Raw genomic sequence first — 23,535 nt, 5'->3', positions numbered from 1 at the left:
TTGATGCCTGTGTTTGCATTTACTGAGATTATCGTATGATTTTTCTTTTATTTATTTCGTGAGTTGCATTTGTTTGCTTTTCAGTGCATTTAATTTACTTTTTGGCCAATATATTTGCATTGTTAAGGGCGCCTGGGTGGCTCAGTTGGTTGAGCAACTGCCTTCAGCTCTGGTCATGATCCTGGAGTCCCTGGATTGAGTCCCACATTAACCTCCCTGCTCAGCGGCGGGGGGTCTGCTTCTCCCTCTGACCTTCCTCCTCTCATGCTCGCGCTCTCTCATTCTCTCTCTTTCTCAAATAAATAAATAAAATCTTCTAAAAAATATTAAAGGTACATAGAAAAACCTATAAAAACTTCTGTTTTCGCCTACCTAATCCCCCTCACTTGTGTAAAAAATAACCACTATTATTAGTTTTTTAACTATCTGCCTAGTTTCTTTATGTTATCTAAACAAATACAGCTATATATTCTTATTTTGTCCCTTCCTTACCTCATTAGTGGCCTACTAAGCTTACCCTTCTGTGTCTTGTTTTTATTACTTGGTTATTCTTCTATAGTAGTATATAGGCAGTGTTCTGATACTTTTGCCAGAGAGTGTTCCATTTTATGAGTGTATTTATTTAAACTACCCTCAATGATTGACTTTTCCTATTGCCTTCAAACATTGAGTTTTTGTAGGTTTTTTTTTTTTTAGTTTCATAGGATTCCCTTTTATTTTTTCCTTAACTTTTTATTATTAACAGTATTTACTCCTCTTTCTTAACTCTTTGAAAGATTTATTTATTTATTTAAGAGAAGTAGGGGAGGGGCAGGTGAGAGATGAGAAATCCTTAAGCAAACTCCCCACTGACCATGGAACTCGATCCCAGGACCTCAAGATCATGACCTGAGCTGTAGTTGAAGAGTTAGCCGCTTAACCACCTAAGCCACCCAGGCACCCGTCTTCTTCCTTAACTTTTAGTTTGGAAACTCCACATAGCAAATTTGAAAAAATAGTACAATGAATGTAGAAATAGACTTCATCAATTTTAAAATTTTATGACATTTCCTTTCTCTGTCTCTCATTATGTATTTACATGCATATACTTTTTCTTAAATCATTTCTTTTTTTTATGTTATGTTAGTCTCCATACAGTAATTCATTAGTTTTTGATGTAGTGTTCCAAGATGCATTGTTTGTGTATAACACCCAGTTCTCCTCCTTAGTGTCCATACCCTCCTTAATATCCATCACCAGGCTCACCCATCTCCCCACCTCCGTGCCCTCTAAAACCCTCAGTTTGTTTCTCAGAGTCCAGAGTCTCTCATGGTTTTTCTCCCCCTCTGATTTTCCACCTCTTCATTTTTCCTTTCCTTCTTCTAATGTCCTCCATGCTATTCCTTATGTTCCACAAATAAGTGAAACCATATCATAGTTGACTTTCTCTGCTTGACTTATTTAAGTTAGCTTAATCATTTCAAAATAAGTTGTGAACATCATGTATTTTCACCCTAAATATTTCAACAGATAACCTAATGACAAGGATGGTTTCTTCTACAGCCATGTTCCAATTTTATACCCAATAAATTTAACATTGACACAATAGTATTTTCTGCTCTGTTGTTCATTTTCTATTTTTTAAAAAAGAATTTATTTATTTATTTGAGAGAGAGATAGCAAAAGAGCACAAGCAGGGGGAGGAGCAGAGGGAGAGGAAGAAGCAGACGCCATGCTGAGCAGGAAGCCCGATGTGGGGCTCGATCCCAGGACCCTGAGATCATGACCTGAGCTGAAGGCAGACACATAATTGACTGAGCCACCCAGGCGCCCCTGTTGTTCATTTTCAAGTGTTTTCAAATTGTCTGAAATTGAGGATAATTCATTTCATTTGGCTGTCTTGTACAATTCTTAGTAAGACCCTCCTGGTTTGGCTTGTATCATTTCTTCTCCTATTCCTTTCTCTGTGTGAACTTTTCATTCTCCAGCCATTATAGGAATCCAGGCTTATCCCTCCATTTTTGCCCTTAGCTTGCTCCTCTTCTCATTTACCACACTGCTATTTAGTGAATAGTGCTTTGCTTTCAAAAATCCTCTCTGAAGAGTCCTATTCATAAATCTATATCTTTGATTCTGGCCACTCTTATCTATCTGGTACTGAGCAGCTTTCTTTTGGATATTTGCCCATGGGCTCACTCTTCACTCCCCACCCCACCTCTACTCCACTTCTGCCAAGTAATGCCTACGCTTTTGTTTTAGGCCTTAGCTCAGACATCACTTCCTATGAAAATTACTTAATAATTTTCCAAATTAGTTCTATCTCCTTATGATCAGTTTTTTATTTTTATTTATTATTTTTTATTTTTATCATCTTTTTCATCTCCTTGGTAATATTAACCAACAACCTTGCCTACGTTCTTTTGCTCAGGCTGTCTCTTCTGCTCAAACCAGCACTTTGCCTTCTCCCCGGTCCCACATTACACTCATCAGTTGAAGGTCTCACCCATAATATAGATCCTATAAAAGATCTCCCCCAGATTACTAAATCAGAATTTATTTTTTCTTCCACTAAACACTGTTTAGTTTTCCATTTGTACTTACAATGACCTATTTTGTGTTAGTTAGGTGTTCTTAAGATTTGTTACATAATGCTTTTGAGATTAGACTGTCTATAGTATACGAGAGTTATGAAGTATCTATCCCAGTATAATTTTTGCTGCTGAATCATAGATTATTGAGTATAGAAAGTATGGAGAGAGAATCCCAATCATATGCATAGTGATTAGCTGAAAACTGAACCTGTATGAAAGGAGATGAATCGAAGAAATTCTACCTTTGACTAGATTTTGTAGGAGATAAGTGATTTCTTACACATCGTTAAAGGTAAGGGCTTTTCCTATAATAAAGAATATACATATTATAAATATGGTTATAAAAAGTTTGTAAAGAAAGTTAAACACAACCACATAAATGTATAGAAAAATTTGGACGGCACCTGTGTGGCTCAGTCAGTTAAACACATCTGTCTTTGGTTTGAGTCATGATCCCAGGGTCTTGGGATCAAACTACACATTGGGCTCCCAGCTCAACAGGGAGTCTGCTTCTCCCTCTCCCTCTGCCTCTTCCCTTGCTTGTGCTATCTCTCTCTCTCTCAAATGAATGAACAAAATATTTTTAAAAAATTTCAGGAGAACCTTGGTAGCTCAGTTAGTTAAGTGACTGCCTTTGGCTCAGGTCATGATTCTGGAGTCCTAGGATGAGTCCAGCATTGGGCTCCCTGCTCAGCAGGGAGTCTGCTTCTTCCTCTGACTCTCCCCCCACTTTTCTGCTCTCTCTCTCTCTCTCTCACACAAACTCAAATAAATAAATAAAAGTCTTGAAAAGAAGAAATTTGGGAAAAAACTGGATAAGTTTTATACTTTCAGGTTTCTCTCCCTCCTGCCAAATTTCTGCTTCCCTTTTAAATCAGTGGCTTATCTGCCTGACACGATAATGTGAAGAAAGTACGAAGTAGAAAGAAATGCCTTAATTTCATCTTTATGAATTAAGACTAATGATATTCAACATTGAAGCAGGACAGTTTTAAATTCATGATGGATTGCTGTATTAATCATTTAAGGAGTATGATAGTAAAGACTTTATTTGTCATTGTATCTTCCACAGCCTGACACAATACTCTTTGAATGAATGAAGTAATTTAGAAAATAGAAGTTAAATTTTAGATTTGGGAGGCATTAATACAAAATTTAAAATTTAAATATTAATTTTAATTAATTTAAAATTAATTTTAATATTAATTTAAAAATTTTAATTTTATAGCACTGAGTTTAAAGTTATAAGGTTAAAACCACTTTTATTATATACATTCTTTCTCATTTATTGTTATGATTATGCAGAAACTCCGTAGGTCTATTGTTACTTAGTCATTCAACATTTTGGAATATTCTAGTCTAGCTCCAAAATTTTTTTCTCCTGATTTCAAATAAAATGCTGCCGATTTTTAAAAATACATCTTCTTCCAATAATGATTCAATGAATATAGAGTAGGTGTGAGAAAGCATGTTTTAAATTTTTTTCTAGGAAATACTGATAGTCAGCCAGATTTAAGGGCCATTATTCCAGTTTATATATGATGTTCATTGTGGATATAATATATATGGATAAAAAATTTTCCCCATTTCCCAACTTAATCTATTTCATTTAGGAAAATCCTCACAACAGGTAAACATCTAAACCTAATAATTCTCCCCATAGTTGAATTACATGTTGAGATTCTGAAGGTGTCTCCAACACATATGCTAGAAAACTAAACAATAAGTCCTCTGAAAACATTAATATAAACTGGGACCACCTCATCAGCTAGTGGCATAATCTGATTGTAGGCAAATTGTGTTAGATGCAAATAATCTGGACAGCAAGACTTTATTAATTTTTATTAAAAATGGAAACACGAATACACCCAAATCTGGCTCTGCTCCTTACTTATTCAACTCAAAGAAAATGTGATTAAGAGGAACAAGAAATCTAAGAAAAGCAACAAGGACAAGACAGTAAAGAAAAAATAATGATTCTTGCAAAACACAAATCTTCAAAAAAATGTCTCCCTGACTTCTGATGTAATTAAATTTTCATCCCAAAACTATGTTGAACTAAGGAAGAAAAAATAAATGTATTTTTGCTCTAATCATTACTTTGAAGATTTGCCCATGAGTGCAATTTGTTAAGATTTTATTTGATTTTAAAAATTTATTCTGCCACGCATCCATTTGCTTCAGTATTAACAACAAGCACCCTACTCTGAGCAGCTGAATGACAAGCCCTACCTGGTAGCCATGCACTGAGCAGAATAAGGGAAACAAGAAACTTCCAAGCCATAGTTTTTACTGTGACCTTTGGAATATTTGAATAGACAGAGAAAAGAGAAAGCAACTATTGCTCAAAAATTATTTTGATGATATCTGTCATTTCTACTATAGACTATCAGTCCTAATCCCACTAGGATTAATTATGGAAAATACAGCTAAAATCCCAAATTTTAGTAGGGCTTAAAATCTGGGAATTCGAAGCACAGCAATCCATCACTCAATTTATAGGTGATTCACTAGAGAAGCAGAGGTTTATGTGTGTTGATGGTGGTCATTGAATTGCAGGGCAAGTAAGGCTTGGAAAAACAAAATACCCTGCTTGAGATCACTTACTAAGTTTGGAATAAAAAGTGTATTTCTACCTCCAGTTCTCTGCTCTTGCCCATAAGCTCTCCCTGGTTCAGTAGCTAGGGTTCTCTGCCTAATGGTTGGGAGGTGAAACTTCTTTTATCTTTAGGTGACACAAAATCACAGTTCTTCCTGTTTGCAATCAAGACCTTTGCCGAAATGCATCACAGTGAAGGCCTAGTTCAAATGGCATGTGGACCCTGAACTCTGTACCATCCAACTGTGGGATGGGACCCAGTGCTCTAGTAAGATCCTTGCTTTTGTGTAGGTCAGTGTGGAAATGCCTGGGAACAGAGCAGGAGACGAAACTCTGGCCCAGTTTGCAGTCCAACTGGGCATAATCAGAGTTCCAGCTTTTCAGTGGCTCACTGCCACTCTTTAAAAGCATAAAAATTTCCTCTAAAAAGAAATTCCTGCTCAAAACAGACTTTCAAATATTCTCTGATTAAAATTGCCAGGTTTATTTTGTTTGTACCAACTATTAATACAATTGTGTACAATTCTATGATTTTGTGTCAATGAGTTAATTCTCCTTGGTGCTGAACCAAATGGGACTGTAGATTTAGAGAATGAACAAGAAATGGGTTGTGTCTAATGAAATGTCCTAGGAAATAGCCATACTATGCAGACTATACATGGGCTCCACACATGCTTCAGCCAGATGTAATTTTGGCCCGTCATCTCCACAGCTGGTATTTTCTTAGTGGTTTATAATATATCTTTTATTCTTTCTTGTCCATCTTCCCCCACTTAAAATTTACATTTTAAAGTCAGTTTTATAATGAAAATAATTTACCACATGCCCTTGGGTCATTAGACCCCTTCACCTACAGTGAAGTTTCCTGTGAATAAAAACTTACTGAACATATTGTGATGATATTCTTTCTTTCTACATTCTACTCTTTGAATCTACCTGCTGGGTAATTTTTATGCCAATCCATAACTTCATTTGAAGAGCTAACCTGGGAGTATAGAAAAGGCAGAAGAAATAATTTTCACCTTCTTGTCTATCCGTACAAATCCTCTTAAAAGTACCCTTTCAATCAAGGGATCCAACAGAAGCTCAATTTCCTCAGCAGATGGAACAGTAAAAGGTACAGTGTAAAAGGGTAACCACTGAGAGTGAAAAAGGAAAAAAAAGGAGTGACACAAGGAGATAGCCCGAGCCCAAGAGCACACAGTGCCACATGTCTTTACTCAGGCAGACATATGCACGTTTCTCTGTCAAGACTGAAAAGTCAAGGAAATGGCAGGCTTTGGCTTTCAGCTGGCAGGGACATGTACTGGAAATATGTTATTGCAGAGTGACTGAAACTCAGTCAGAGGTTTAACACTTAGCAGGCAGGCAGCAAAGGCTAGAGAAAACGGACCATGATTTTCTCCATTGGGTTCCACTGGCCCTGACAACAATGACAGCTTAAGTTTTTAAAAATAGTGTGATGGATTCTGATGACTCTGGAACATTTTAGGTTAAAAATAAAATAGTGGACGCATCCCCTAAGAAAAATGGCTGGGGAAATACATCATCAAAATGTTACAGAAATGCATCAGAAACTGCGCGTGGATTGCCCAAAGAAAACAGAACCAATTTTCTGAGAAGATTGAATAGAAATATTGAATGGACCCAACTTCATTTAATACCCACAGAGTTCCTGTGAAATGCAATTAAGAAGACGGGGGATGGAGAACAAGAAAAGATACGAGCCACAAAATGGTCCTTTACAGCTTCCTTAGAAGGTCATAGCCCAGTTTTTATAAACGTGATGTGAAGCACAGAGTTGAAGTGTGTTTTCAAAGATTTGGCTCCCCTCCAGAGGTCTTTCTTTAATGCTGTTTGCCAAATTTATGCTAAAGGCAGATTTATGAACACTGTTAGAGAACAGGTATTTCCCTTCTTATTCACAGAGAAGAGTTTTATTATTTTGGTCCATGCACTAAGCAAAATTAAGCTTGAGTTTAGGCTGTAAATTCTCATTTCTATATGTAATAGGTGGGTATTAAGGAAGTTTCTGAATCTAAATAAAAAAAAAAAAAGAACAACTCAGGGTCTTTTAAGAATTTTCGCATTTCCAAGGCCTTATCCGGGTTTCATAGAACTTTGACCTCTGTAATTCCAAACTGATAGGTTTAACCTTTCTATGCAGTAAAAAACACTTTCCATCACCTCTCCTCTCTGAAATACTGAGGTCAGCATTGAGATTGAGAAACAGGGTCTAGAGTCAAACTACCTGAATTTGAATTCTGGCTCTTTCACTTACTAGTGTTGAGAATCTAGGCAAGTTCTTAATACCTCTAAACCTCCATTACCTCATCTGTAAAATGAGGATAAAGCAGTTCCTACCTCGTAGGGATGTGATGAGGAGTGAATGAGGTGATACGTGTAAATCATGTAGTACAGTACTTAGCATACAGAAAGAAAAATCAATACTGTCTTGAAGAGGGTTAAGATACCTACACCTTAGGGCTTCGTGTTGTCCAGGCTGAACACATAAAGACCATGATCTCTTTCTCCATGTCCTAACTCTTTTTCCATTTCCTTCCTCTTAGCTCTCTAGGCCTTCCCAGGGTCTTCATATTTGTTAAGTGGTCTTCTGCTAATGAACATGAAGATTCTGGTCAACGATAATTTTTTGAAAGAATTACCTGCTTTGTTCTGTTTTAACACATTAAGCATTTCTTGAGCCCATTGAGGATTCATACCCCACAGATCTTAACAGAAAATAAGAGAATGGGTACAAAAGACAGAAAATGGACTAGTTGGGTAGTTGGAGGGGGAGACAAAATCAACAAGGAAAGATGCAGACAGACTTATGAAAACAGGTGAACTACTAGATGATTCATCTGCTCTTAGCACAATAACAGAATTTCCCAACATTGTTCCAACTGGAGCATTGGTCCCCAGAGATGATCAGTAAATGTGTGGTTTCATGGTCAAAACAGTTTGTCCAGAATATATATATATTTAATTTTATTTATTTGCTAGAGGGAGACCCAGTAAGAGAGGGAACACCACCAGAGGTAATGGGAGAGGGAGACGCAGGTTGCCCCCTGAGCAGGGAGCTTGATGTGGGGCTCGATCCCAGGACCTTGGGATCATGACCCAAGCCGAAGATAGACACTTAATGACTGAGCCACACAGGCCTCCTTGTCCAGAATATTTCAAACCATATTTTCAGCTAGGAGTCTCAAAGCACATTAACATATGAAGGATTCTGAGAAGGCCTGCAGTAAGGAAACCTGCTTAATATTTTGTTTATCCCATAATACTGATCAATATATAACGTGGGTCAATAACATTTAGAGAATCTTTCCACTATCATTATTTTAGAGCTGAGAAAAAATTCCCGTGAAGAACAAATTTGGGGCAGCTAGTGAACCATGATAAAACTGATGGAATGTAAAGGGGAACTAACATTTAGAGAATGCCTATTACATGTGCCCGAAATGGTGCTAACTGCTTTAAAAACATTTGCTCTTTCCTGATAAGGTTAAGGTAACAGTTTTTAAGTGGGAGGGATATTTACAGTGCTTTATGAAAGAATGTCATGGCCCATGTTAGCTGTCTTTAAGTGGGAGCTTAATAGCGCTTTAAAAAAGGAAGGATCTTAAGAAATCATGTAGCCCATATTCATGCTTAAGAATATTGATTTTGCACCCACTGAGCAATTTGGAGTGTCAAAAGTTCACAAATAACAGAAGGAGAACTAATGAATCACCAAAGTAGTAATTAGTAAAAGTTTATTGTGCACACACCAAAAAGACAGTTTGCAAACCAGAGCACTTATCCCAAAACATGGAACAAGGCTCAGGGATACATTATTATAAAGCAGCTTATATAGTGAGGAAGCAGTGACTGCTTCCTCTTCACAATTATTGGTTATAACATTGGAATTTTCTTAAATGATAGGGACTAGGTCAGTGGTTACCTCATATCGACCTTGGGAAAGATTCAAGTTTTGCTTACAATTTCCAGAGGCATAAACAAGAAATGACCCAGGTCAAGTCGGTCTCACAAAATAAGCTAAATTAAGCTTTGTTTGTATGACTAAACTGGTTTTGTCTGCACAAGCAGTTTTTAGGGCTGGTCTCCATTTGTTTTTGATTTTAACAATCCTCTCCCCTCACTTTTGGTCATTCTCTCCGAAAGGCTGAGAGTATGATCAACCATGATAATACTATTTTCCATTACCATCACTGATGTAGTCAGGCTAAAGAACCACACATTTGCTATTTCCATTAGTTGAGCCATCAGGACCTGTTTATGGGACCAGCATATATTTCATACAGTTGATAATGTAAGTATATATGAAAGTGAGGTAAAAATAGCAGTTTTATATTGTTAAAGGAAAGAACTACATTTTATTCTTTCTTTGCATTCTGCAAGCCATCTATCCTAGCATAGTACCAGGTGCATAACCTTCAGTATGTCTTCTGAAATGAATGAATGAATAAAGTAGTGGTAAATTGTACTAAAATTATACTTATTTTTATTATTATACTGATTTTGCACAGTAAAATGTAACAAATGTAGCTTAATAACAGGACATTTTGTCATGGGGAACAAGCCAGGATGGAGTCAGACTGTAATTTTTGAAATCTGGCGCTAAATTTCTGATGTTGTAACAAACAGCTTCTGCGTACAGCTCAGTCTCAGCTGAGATGGGTACCAGAAAATTCACTCACAAGACAGCCGTGTTAGAGATAAGCATTATTTTATGAAGCTGAATCTGGCTTCAGTTCTTTCGCAAGAAACTTAAATTTACCTTTAAATAAATTGTTAATATGTTCAGTTTACTCCAACTTTAATTTTCTTTCTTCTCTACTTACTGTTTTTCTTCTTCTTGTAACAGAAAGTAAAAACCTACCTCTTTTCTTTCCCTGAAATGTTTATATACCACTAAGAATGAAGCATTGAGAGGTGAGACTCAGGTCAGGAAGGAGGGAATACTACGCAATAACAACTATTAATTTTGTGGAGAATAACAGATCTTAATTTCAGTTCTAAGTGTAGGCACATACAAACACAGCAGCCATAAAATATGAGATTTCCCTTCCTTTCTTGTACACACTTGCCCACACTGGCAATGAGACTGAATTGTGGGAGATAGACTTCTTATATTTAAATGAATGAAAACAGGTCATGATGAGTTAGAGACTGAAAAACGCTGTTGAAAATTTTGGGGGTTTGTTTTCAGACAGCATTAATGGAAGGGGAAGTGACCTGTGTTCAGAGCAACCAGACACTCCGTCAATCACACACCCCAACTGCCCTGCCCTTTCCTGCTATTATCCCACTCTCTTTCTAGCCTCTTTCCTTTGTCCTTCTCTCTCTCTCTCTCTTTTTAAAAAATCTGCATCTTGGTACTCAAACCTGGAATGTGGCATTTACTCCATCATGATTTGAAAATACAATGACAGGTTTCTGATACGTTCAATACACTGAAATGTTTTCTGCAACTTGTCAGAGTTTACAAAGAGGAGGATGTGTAAATAAACCGGAGTGATCTCTTGTAGGAATGGAATTCTGCTGCTGAGAAGCTGAGGAGTGATGCCCTTGGGATTCTGCTGTCCAAGGGCTACGTGGAGAAAGAGCACCTACGGCTCTCTAACCAGAAACTGCACCAGCTTCAAGGAGAATGTCGTCAGCTCATGGCAGAGAGGGAAACTTGGTTAAAAAAGGCAAATGGTTTTTTTTGCAGTACGAATAAGGTCAGTATGAAGCCACGTTGGTAATTTTAGGTAATCAGGGCAGAAAACTAAGAGACTCATTACTTCAGTGGGCTGTAGCACATCACGGAAGTCTAGATTCCATGCAGAGTTTCAAAATTAATAGCAACAAAATTGAGCTTCTAAAATGTATTCCTATCATGGCCATTATTTGGTTCTCAAAACGAGGAGACTCTTTGCTTTGACATGTAAAAAACATCCCCATGAGAATTTCATCAAAGAGCTGTCATTGAACTGTTTGAGGGGGACACTTGTGCTGACACTGCAGTGCTTCTCGTGGAGTAAGGGAATTACCATAAAATATATCAAGGTGAAAAGAATACTGTGAAACTTTTACCAAAAAAACTATTTCCCTTTGAAAAATTCTCTTTCATTTATCAGGTAAAGATACACGAATATTGCAAACCTTCTGCAGGCAAACCACAAGGCTCGAAGCAGTGCCTTGAAGTAACTGTCCTGCCTTGGTCTTGCCTTTTAAGGTCAGCCAAGGGGAAATCTTGCTTTGGAACATCTCCAGGTCTTCTAGACTTGGAGAAGTGCTCTGCTTCTCCTGGTTGACTGTAGCAGGTGGCTCTTAGTGAGTGGTAATGTCTACATGTTCATCTCTATTGTATATCCAAAGCTGGTGATATTATTTGAAAATTTCTTTTACCTTTTCCAATCTAATATACATCTTCAAACTGCCCTTTTGGAATTGTTTACTACCTTAAATATCACTGATGTTTTTCAAACTGGACAATGTGACAGGAAATGAGTGCATAATCCCTAGAAGGTAGGTATATTGTGGTTTAAAGTCATGAAATCAACAATCCGAATATACTGTCCTGGTATATATCAAATAGTTCCTTAATTTTGAGCTTCCTTACTGATAGGAAACTTGAAAAGGATGAATACTAGAATTCTAAAATAGAGTTGCTAGAATTAGAGTAAAAAAAATTAAGGAAACTTTGGCAAATTATTTGTTTGGGATTTTTTTGTTTGAAGAGAAGATATGGAGCATGTTACTGGAGCTGCTGAACCAAGTAAATGGTAGGGTGCTAGGTTAAGTTCCTCTTCAACATTCCTGTTTTCGAATAAGAGACTTTCTAACACACATTACACCCTCATTCTATAAAATAAGTGGGTGATACGTCAGTCAGTTAATGCCGTTTCTAAGGAAGACCATTATAGAACATGTTGCTCTGATAAAACAACACTTCTAGAACAAACCCTCTAGGTTCAGCCCTGCAAAATGTAGTTTCTCTCTCTCCTTAGTTCTTACTCTCTTGCTCTTGCTTTCTCCATTCTCATTATCTGATAACTTCCCAGGGAGGCTTTCTTCTTACATTATTTCTGGGCCTTGAGGGAAAAAAAAAAAAAATGACATTTCTAGTAATAGTAATAGTAAAAAAAAAAAAAAGAATGGAATGGTTACTTTCTCAAATTTATATAGCAATGGCAATTCAGGTCAAATCCTAAGAAATTATATTTCTTAAGTCTCAACACTTGACTTCTAGATTCCTGTTTCATCATTTGAAATGCCATGGCATTTAAATCGTAACTAATTCCATTGGGATTTATCCATTCTGCGTTATCCACATTATAGCATTCTCTATAGCCAAGTGGCACTTAGAAAAGTACAGAATTTGTTCTCCCTTTTCAAAGCATCAAGGAATTAATTTTTAACTCCAAATTTAAGAGTCGATGTGAAAGGTGATAGTTGCTTTTACCTCAGCAAAAACAGAAATTGGAGCGTAGAAAGTGGATATTTAATCATGATTTTTAAAATGAAATATTTATCGTATTATGAAGAAGCAGTAAATGATGAAATAAGGTAGTGGGTAAATCCATTTAAATTAAAGAAGGAAACTCTTTTTTAAGACTTGTAAATAGTATTTTTCTCTTTTATTTATATTGTGGGATCTCCACATTTTATAAAATTCTCAATATTTTAGCCTTTTCACATAGCACTTATAAATAACCCTAGTTAAAGTAAAGAGCTGGATTTAAACATTAATATAACGTAAAAGTCCTTTAAAAATTTTTTTTCTAGTCTGAAAATTCTATTTACACTAGGTAAGGGGTTATTTTCAATTTATATCATCTCTGAAGCACTGAATTTCCCTTTCCACACTCACTTTACTATACCTTGGGTGCACTGGGTTTTCTTAATTGTGAACATCCCTATCCCTAGGTGAAGTCATGTTGTCAAGAACTATGAGATATCTGAAATTTTCCCCCCAATTTCAAGCTAACATGCTAACTTGCCCGTTTTGTGGATGCTCACAAAAGACACATGACTTTTGTGTCAGTTTTGAAAGACTTCTATTTTGAAAGAACTTATTACTCACAAAAACAAGAATCTAAATGTCAATGCATCATGTCAGTTTCCCAAGTCGCAATTCCCCGGGGGTGGGGGCGATACAGATGGGTCCTGCTGGGTGACTGCACATACAGCAGGTGGTGATCCAGGAGGGGAACCCTAAGCTTGGGGCATCTTCTGTTTGATGGCAAACAATAATCCAGCCTGCTGTTTGTCTCTGAAGGAGATATTTCCTCAGCCCTGAATGTTGCTGGCCGTAAACCCAACACTGAGAAATGGTCCCAGTAAAGAGGGGTCAGTGGTAGGCATTCTAGGCATACCAATAATGATGGGTAGGAGCACTAGTGACCCTCCCAACACATACAGCACCATGAAAGGAAGAGGAAGCCAGTGCTTTAAAAAATGATATTTGCTTTGAAAACCAATTCCATTCTTGATAAGTGAATTATTTGTTCAGCAAACAACCTCTTATTCCAACTTTGTTAAAGCTAGGTCAATATTCTCCTTCAATATTTGTGCCAAATACCACTGCGAGAAAATATGTTAGTGTCATGGGTAATATATGAATGACTGAATGTCACAGCTGGAGTATTTGCTTAGTAAAAAGTGAAGTGTATGATTTTAAAATTACAGTTTTCACTTTTTAAAAATTTTGTTAAAATAAAAAGGATGTCATAATCTCATCTTCGGAATGAACTATTGTTAATGTTTCCATATCACATATATTTCTTCTTTTAATCTGGATTTTTATCATATGTTGCTGGTATTTTTGTTGCAAGCAGAAGGAAATTCTCCCTTTTCCCCCCTTTCCCTTCACTTTAATTCATTCTCATCTCTTTATCCATTTTAGATACAGATATTCTTATTTACTAGGAAAAAAGTCATGATAATTTCTTTTAGTGAAGTCTTTAAATAAGTAGTGTGATTAACAATTACCCTCTTCTTTAAGGATTCATTTCTTTAGTCTGTTTTACTGAACAATTATTGTGTGTCAGATACTGTTCTAAATTTTGGGGATACAGCAGAGAACTTTTATACAAAAAAATCTAGAATATATTTTCAATTTGTGAAATTCAATAAAATACAGTTATCACCTAATACTCCACATTGACTAGAGTGCTCCACTGCCTTTGCCCTGTGGATTTAGGAGTGAAATTGTTTACCTTTTAATTCCTCTAGAAGTTGATGATTGATTAATATTCAAGACCTTGTACCTGGAGTGAACAGTAGGTGGCGATTTTAGCACATAGGACCTCAGAATGTTGCTACTGATGCTGTCATAAACCAGCCACTGGATTCAAGTGGATTGAACCAAGTAACTTAAGAACCTGAGATGTTTCTTTCCCATTTTAGAGTTATCTCCTGTGCTGGCGAACTTACTGCTAAATCATTTAACAACAAATATAAGAAGAGTTGATTGTCAATGTGGGACGGTAGCTGATTGGAGAAGTGTTTCTCTAATTACCAGATGTTGCTAAGAGTTATTATGACCTGGCATGAAATATGAACATAGCATCTATTATAGTAACTCATCTGGATCCCCCGAATTTTCATCTTTCTTGAATGTAGATGATCTTATTTATTATATTTCTAGCAAGTTCACAAAAAAAGAGTTGGGTGAGGTGGGTCAATCACCCATAGAGTACTTATCATTGTTTAAAGAATGCGATTCAAATATATATGCTTAAGCATAAATATATATGCTTCAAGAGCAGCACAGTGTGAACCTGAATTTATATGACAGCAATGACTGAAACTGAAGCTGTAAAACATAGCTGATTAGTCAAACAGTCTCATCTCCCTTGCTTCCCGTTCTCAGGCATGTGATTTCTTTGGGGAATGCAAGCTGTGAAGACTGAGGCCAAATCTACATGGTGTGGTTCTTGGGTGGCTGGCCTAAAAGCAAAATGGAACAAAAGCTAGGACACCTAGCGCAACACACCAAAAGCATAATGATTGTCATAGCTTCTCCTCTTCTGCGATCACTGCTGAAAGTGTAATGTCTTTTAAATAGATACTGTTGCTTTTTCAAGATATGTACAGCAATGCAAACCAGTAATGCCTACAGCAACGTAATTGTTTCAGATGAAAACAAAATAATTAAGGATGGAATTTGGTACAGGTTTTTTTTCCATTTATATATGTACTGTTTTCCCATTTTCAAAATAGATACATTTTAGGCTGGATATGGGAAACGATGAAATAAAATGGCCCAGTTTTATAGATTGAAGAATGAAGAAACCTGTCCAAGTAGAGGACCTAAAAAATATTATTCAGAAGGAATTTGTTAAGGCGATATAAATGAATTCAAGAAATTAAGCTAATTGTCACTGGACACCCCTTTCCTTGATATTTCCAATTTCATAATTCTTGGGCAGCCTGTCTCACATTTCTCCTTTCCAGAACAACTTTCCATTCTTTTACAAAAAACTAAAGCATCTTTTTTTTTTTTTTTTAAACTCTCTCTATTCTTCTACATTTCCGTTTGGCTAATGTGTTGTATACCTGCTGTTTTCATGTATCATATATATACTTTAACTAAAGCAATTAAAGATACAATCCTTGCCTTCAAGACTTTCTCAGTCTAGTTTGGAGGAGAGGCAAGGGAACAGAGTGCTGGGCATTTTGGGAAGAGCCCGAAGCTTTTGGAGTGAGCATAGAGCATTGCAGAACACAGAGGAGAGGACTAGGGGAGGAGAGGACTAGGGGAAAAGTGTCTAAGAAGGCTTCTTTAGGGGAGGTGCACATTGAGCTAAATGTGAAAAGCTGGGGCAAGAAGGGGTTGGGGGGATATTGAGGAATAAAGAGCTGTGCCTTGTTTGGGAAACATAAGGTAATTTATTTTGTCAAGAATGTAGGGTGGAAGCCCAGAATGATGAGAGACAAGAGGTAGAAGCAATCAGGGGGTTAGGAACTTCTTGAATAGCATGCTAAGAAGTTGCTGTCTTGGGTGCCTGGGTGGCTCAGTTGGTCAAGCATCTGATTGTTGGTTTCAGTTCCAGTCATGATCTCGGGTTGTCAGACCAATCCCTGCATCAGGTTCCACACTCGGCACAGATTCTGCTTGGGATCCTGTCTTTCCTCTTCCTCTGCCCCTCCCCTGCTCACGCTTTCTCTCTCAAATAAATTAATAAGTAAAATTAAAAAAAAAAAAGAAATTTCTATCTTTTGCTGAACGTATCCTTAAATATGAAGAGATATTGAGGACTTAAATCACGATGAGGCAAACCTCCTGATATGGAAGCAAATGATACCTTAATTTTCTCACCTCCTGTATTCTCTCTGAGAGAATGGTTTAGTAACCTTCGATTTTAGAACTCAATGATGGGCTATTTAAACCACAGCATATACTTGAGACATATGGCTAAACTATGACCATAAAATTATTTGTATATAATAGAAAACTTATCAAAAACAAGAAATACCTTATACATCTTACGTTTCTCATGAGAGCCCACAACTCAGTCCGTATTTAATTAGTTTTATAACAGACATTCAGTTTTACTGTCACTCACTCATGAGTATCCTTCTCTATAAAACTATCAAGTGACTTCTAAGCAAGTCAGGAGTATATTTATTGGTTTCCTTTCCACATACAATTTTAAACTGTTGCTTCTCTCCATTGGCATTAAGTATATTCTCCTTTGTATTGTAGGCATTTATGGGTAGATTTCCTTTCCTTTGCTGTATTAAACCTCCATGAGGGTAAGAAACATGTCTATTTTACTTTGCATTCACCAGAACAGAACACCTAGAATAGTGCCTTTCAGGTAGCAGGTGTTCAATAATGTTTGAAATGATTGAAAGCAGTGAAATATTACAAACCATCGAGTTTCAAGGCCAAATTTCATTTTCAAAAGAGATTACATTGATCCGAGATCATTGGAATGAGCTCATTTTGAAAGCGAAGAGCTTAATTACTTTAATACACGAGGAACACAAATTTCAAGCTCAATCTCTGTGGCATACTTGAGAAGGGGAGTAATGCTGTATGAAGAGATGTGTCATCACCCGTACCACCTCCTCCAAGAAGTCTCCAGGCAGCACTAACGCTTATTTTTCAGTATTCCTATAGTATTGCTCTGTGCTCCCTAGAGAGAGATTGTCTTAGTCATCTTTGCGTGCCACCTAGTGTTCAACAAATTTGGTTGAATGAACGAATAAATGGCCATGACAAGTCAATTTACAGTTGGAGCCTGAGTTTTCTCCTTTCTAAAATAGGTCTAACAATCCTTATCTACTTCAGGGGATACCATTCAGTAATAAAAGTTCCTGCAACTGGTGATAAATGTATAAAATCTTTCCAGGATAGAGTTGGAGTATAAATAAATAAATTGAATTGTGAAATATTAAGTGAAAATTTTAAAATATTTGCTAGGATGATACTTTTCTAAAATAATATAGTAGATTTTGGAACGAGGCTGCTGAGGTGTGAATCTGTACTTAGACATTTATTAGCTCTATGACCTTGGGCAGTTACTTAACTTCCCTGTGCATCCAGCTTTTTTATCTGAAAAATAGAAATAATAATTATATGCACCTCACAGAGTCACTGAGCTATCTACATGAGTTAATGTATGACTAGTGCATAGAGGGACTGAACACTCACTATGTTCCAGCCATTATTTTGTCATTATATATGCATTGAATACTGCACTAGCCACTGTAACGTGACTTAAATGCTTTTGTTCATTTTCCTATCCCCAGCATGTACCAGAGTACATGCTCCATAGAGTTCAATAAATGCTTGTTAAACAAATGAAAGAAAATAGATGCTTTGCACATTGTAAAGGGACATTTTCCCTTGGGAAATGTTAATATTCCCAAGATTATCCTAAAACTATTTAGGTCAATTTAGATAAAAGAAACCAGAAAGTATAAACAATGACTAGCTGGTTAGAGTTCTATCTATGGGTCTAGTTTATCCATTTCCAAGGTGGGCTTATCTCAGGAAAAAGTAAGAGTTTGTCAGTACATACACTTCCTCCATTCTGTGTTGACAAAATGCATCAGATACATACCATTTGCAATCCAAAACTCCTTTTCCAGTTTATTTTTTTCTTCACTTTTCAGATTGTGAGGCCAAAACCAGTTTTAGGTAGTCATGATTTTACATATCTTTCAACACCACAAAGCCACCTTCTAACACTTGTGAGGAGGAGGGAGATCTGGGGCCCAGCAGAGACAGCCCTGGCGAGGCAAGGAATGAGCCTGAGCACCAGCAGGGAGCAGCAAATACTGGGAGCTGAAATTTAGATCACCCCCTGGCTCCTGCCTGTCTGGCATTTGCAAGCCTTGGCAGATCTGTTAGGACCCGGATCAAGCATCAGCTTGCCAAACTGGGAGCCACAGGAGTGGCTACAGACAGTGGGATTTGGTGCTCTGATGAGAAGCTGAGTTTTGTGTCCTTGGTAAGGATAAAGGTTCCAACCAAACTCGTTCTCCAGCCTCGGAACTAGTGCAAGGAAAATTTCAAAGTTCTGCAGTGTTTGAGTTTTTTTGTTTTTTGTTTTTAATGTTTGTTTTGTTTTGTTTTTGATTCTCTTCAAATAAGTTAGTCTAGAAGCAAACAATACTACTAATTAAGCATCTTGGTGAAACAGAGTGATAAAATTATCCTGGGTAACTCATGGTTCTTATTGCTTAACTTTTTAATCTCATAGGTATTTTAAAAAGAGTATAATGTGCCATGTTCTGATACCATCTCTATTTGATTTGGTCTAGCCTGGATCTTGTACTTTGGATCTTGTACTTAAAAATGGGGGTGGGGGTGGGGGGTGGAGAATCTTTATTAGCATTTAAAAAAAAGAAACCCAAGCAACTCCTTAGTCTTTCCAAATCAAGGCAATAAGAACTGATTGGTCTCCTTGTCTGCCTGAGAACTGGGTGGTACAATATAAAATTGTCAAGAAGAGCTAGAACCTAGAAGGAGAAAATATTATCCTTGTGCTTATATCCTTCTTTTTGTTTCTAGTCATAAAATCTGTATATGACCAGGTTTGAAGAAAGAGGGGGATGTGAAGAGAAAACTAAAGAGGAAATATTAATTCCAAAGGCGTTTCTGTGAGGGCCATAGTGTCATTGCCAAAAATAACCTGTTCTATACCATATGTGAGACAAAGAGATTCTTTCTAGGCTGGATCCAGGATACCAGGTTCCCTATAGTTATGGTAAATAGAAAACATGCAGTTCTATTCTGGGGATAGATTAAGTGCGAGCAATGATACTTAGATCCTTTCTGGAACTGGTACATGGATTCCTCATCAAATTTTGCACGGGGATAAGAGAAAGGAGTTTTGCATAGGATTCTGACAATCACAGAATGTATCATCTTTTTGAAAGAGGACTCCTCTTAAAATCATTAAACTTCACATTTCTGTGGGTTTAGATAATTCCCATTAGGGTTAGGTTAGGATTAAGGATAAAGAATAAGCTCTCTTACAGTATCCATTCATCTTATTTGCAAATGCATTTGTTGGGCTAATGAAGGGGCACAGCCACTCACCTCCCTTCTTCTGCCATGACCCTAGCACGTGCGATACGTAGAGTATCCGTAAGTCAGTGCTTTCCAAACACTGTGATCTTTTTGAGAAAAAAAGCTCTAGAAGAAAAGTTGGTTATTTGGACATTAAGTTATGTGTTCCTTTGGTCCTCGATATACTACCTCTTTCTAGTGACTGCTTAGCCCTACAGTTTATTCCCATATTACTGAGATGTCATACTTCTCTGATGACGTTCAGGAAGGGGGGGGAGTCAGCTCACACATGCACTGTGTGCGGCTTTAGGATCTGACTCCTATGAAGATGAGACCAGTGCCCACAGATCAGAGGGTAGCGGCTGTTCCCCGGGGCCGCAGGAGGAGAGGCCCAAGCAGGACGAATGATCCTCAGCAGATGGTCCTGCTCCTCTCAGGAGCTTTTCAAAGATGTGTCCCATCCAGCTTTAGAGTAATTGCGAGAGAGTATTTTCTGAGTACTTACTCCATGTCCATCCTCATGCCCTAACTTTCATTGTTTTTTCCCTTCTTTAATTCTCAAAACAACAACAAACATGTGTTAAGGTTAGAGTGGCTTACTACTAAAACAGAGTGGAGTCAGACGTGTGGAGAAGAAAAAGCACTTTGGAATCCTCTGTTCTTTGAACCATTCCCATGAGGAATTCTGGGGATTATCTTAAGGGAAGAAAGAAGTGAATGCCCGGACATCTATGTATATACACTTTCCTTTTATTTCATCCTTTAGTCTAGCTCAATGGCTCCCATCCTCATTGGGAATAGTATTACTACAGTCACTAGTTCACATACACTAAATTTTAAGCATGATTTAAGGGAGGTCATGATAATTTTGACTACACCAGATTTTTGTTTTCGGCACTAACTTTAAAACTAAACTTTGATTAACATGACACTCCACTTCATTCAAAAGAAGCAATAAAAATTTAAAATATAAAACAAAATCCCAGAAATAGTGACTATTGCCAAGTGGTATTTCAATGTGTCATGGAAAGATTGAGAAAGTAATTCAAATACTCTTTTCTAGCATCAGCATCTTGACACATTTGGCTCTGTTGCCAAATGCAGAAAAAGAGAGGGGGATCAGATAAGGAAGAATCTTCAGGTTCAAAGTTTCTCTAATAAAACTGTCTTCCTCTTCCAGTCCTATATAGTGTAAGAGAAACCACTTAGCCTTTCTCCGTATCTTTTCTCACCTATAAGAAGGAAAGGTAGACATTTATAAAAAGTTAAGTTTTAAAATCTCACATTTTCCACTGAAGATGAATAGACTTCTCGGAAAAGCTGCTTCTTTCTTAAGCCTCCCCTGGTAATCTTTTGCCACATGGTTCCATGGGCCAGGGTTTAAGAGCCAGGGTCTCAGGACCAGGCAAATTAAGGACAGAGACCAAATCTGCCACTTAGTAGAAGTATCACTTTATGCAATTTATTTAATCTATCTGAGACGCAGTTTCCCCTGTCATACAATGGAGGTCATTTCTCACTTTCATCTAGGGCCATTCAGGATAATGTGCCTGAAACTCAGCAGACATCCCAAAATGCTTGTTGGCTGAATGGAAGGTAATCATGAAACACAGAGTACAGACGGAGCACAAGTTAGTTCTCATTAAACTGCAGTTGATATTATTACTTCCTATCATCCAAATAAAGGAGAATGCTTTTATTTTAAACATTTTTAGTGATCAGAAATAACAGATTCAGGAGACATGAGGACATTGATGGGATTACAGAATAATATATAAGTAATGGGACAGCATTGGAGAGATTTCATCTGTAAATTCAAATTTTGTCCAGTTCAGATTCTGACATTAAAACTCACTCCCTTAGATGGCAGCCAGCTTCCACACAGCTCTACGGCTGTTGCCTCTATCTTTGGCTTAAACTGTGTTCCCTCCCTCTTCAGGTCTCAGTGGTAACTAGACTCATGAGGCCACCTGCTTTCATTTCTCATAAGTCTTCTGTGGACTCTTCTTACTGCTCCTGGTGGGCCCCTACCAAGTTCACTGGCTTCCAACCCAACAGTCCAGGAAGGCTAGAAAGTCCTTGAAAAACAGTCCTTGAAAGGCCCCTGCTGACTATGGTGCCGTCAGGCTTACTGGGATAGGAGTGTTCTCCAGAATGGTATGGAGCATCCCATTGGGTGGCTTCCTCCAGGAGTGCCAAAGGGCAAGATGGCAAGAACTCCCTTGCCATGCAGCTTTTCTTCAACCTAGTTCAGCTCCTGCTCTCCAGGCCCAAGTTCTGAAATGTGCTCTCAGGACACCTAAGAAGACCACTGTACTTTGCTGTCCTTCTGTTTTCCTCATATTACCCATCCTCTTTTACTGCCTTCATATCATATACTCCTCCATCTTAATGCTAGCTAAGCCTTAATGGACAAGAGGATAGCTCCTCTCTACTCTCCATTAACTCCATAACCTTAATCTCCCATGGTTGGTTGTTGATCTGCTAAATAAAGGACAAAAATAAAGGAATTAAAACAAAACAAAGAAAACTTCTCTTAGGACACTATCTTGGTTTGCAAGGCAATGTTTTTTCTGCACAATCCATTCTGTATAACAAAAGCTAAATATTACCTTGGTCTTAGTCTTTGCACAGCTTCAGAACCAAATTATAATCTTTGTAGACAGATGGGTGTCTTGGATGCAACAGCAGAACATCTTATACTTCGAAAGACAAGGAGTAATTCTTGAATAGTTCTGTATAATGATTCTGGTTCAAAGTGCAATTTACTGGGCAATTTCCTTTTAAGAGCATCACAGAGACGTTCAGGTTTTGAAAGTCTGCATAATATTTTAAAAATATATCATCCATTATTTGTATACAGTACAAAATGTGTGAAAAGTAAGCCTGGCTCTTCAAATTCCATGCAGTTGTAACTGTGTTGTATAGACACATTCTCAATGTAAACTCCTTCGGTAACTTCATGGTGTTGACATTTATCTATGCTGAGCTAAGCTATGATCACTTTCCCTGAATGAACCCTTAAAACTACACAGTTGTTTTCTCAGACTAAGATTGTTGTTTTTGGTTATGATCAAACTAATAAATTGAATAGGCTGGTTTAATCTCTAGTATTTCATGTACACATTGATGTAGATTTTAAGCTAGAAAAGCAGAAAATGAAAGTATGTTTTCTTTGGCAGGCATTTGATGTACTTGGGAGAGTCGAAGCTTACCTTAAGCTCCTTAAATCAGAGGGTTTAAGTCTGCCTGTCTTGGCAGCGAGGCATGAGGAATTATACAGAGAAATTAAAGACTGCACAGCTGATGCTTTGCAAAAGGGACAAGCCTTAATCAGCCAAGTAGACTCCTGTAGGTGAGTAAGCCTATTTCTTCCTCAGTATAACCAGCTTTTTCACAGTTTCCACAATCTGTTTAAAAAAAATAATAAGTTGCACAATTTTTTTTTTCTGCTTCTGATGTCTTGCTGCATTATGACATGGCTTAAAAGGATCTATTGAATTTTGGTCACCAGTGATTCTGAACACAGCATTGCTCATCCAGAAGTGAGTCCATATTCTGAGTCTGAGGACCCGAAGATGCGAAAGCAAAAGCTTTTTTTTTTTTCCTCTATGAGTTTCTGAGGTGGGGAGAAAGAAAGGACAAGAAAAAAAACAGAGCTTAATTCTCAGTGCTTTTCATAGCCCAGCACCTCTGTGGGGTTTCTTTCTCCCTTTTAATTCATGAGTGTTGAGTCTACCCTGTTCCATTTTTCCTTCCTGGAAAAAAAACAAAAAAACAAAAAAAAACTAAATTCCCTTTCATTTATGACCTTGGTGGCTCACCAAGTAAAATCCTAA

At 37.3% G+C, this 23,535-nt stretch overlaps 1 protein-coding gene across 7 annotated transcripts in view; it reads left to right on the top strand.

Moving 5' to 3' along the window:
• Positions 1-23,535, top strand: part of CCDC141 (coiled-coil domain containing 141) — a 216,822-nt gene that overhangs the window by 117,678 nt on the left and 75,609 nt on the right. For all 7 annotated transcript variants that reach the window (XM_032856023.1, XM_032856021.1, XM_032856018.1 and 4 more), the window contains 2 exons: positions 10,707-10,901; positions 22,879-23,051. In XM_032856023.1, coding sequence (XP_032711914.1) covers positions 10,707-10,901; positions 22,879-23,051 — 368 coding nt within the window. The remainder of the gene's footprint in view (positions 1-10,706; positions 10,902-22,878; positions 23,052-23,535) is intronic.

This window comes from Lontra canadensis, unplaced genomic scaffold (assembly GCF_010015895.1).
Source record: "Lontra canadensis isolate GAN:19392208 unplaced genomic scaffold, GSC_riverotter_1.0 scaffold11, whole genome shotgun sequence".
NCBI classification, from domain to species: domain Eukaryota; kingdom Metazoa; phylum Chordata; class Mammalia; order Carnivora; family Mustelidae; genus Lontra; species Lontra canadensis.
The sequence above is the reverse complement of the archived record's forward strand: the minus strand, read 5'-3'. Positions and strand labels throughout refer to the sequence as shown.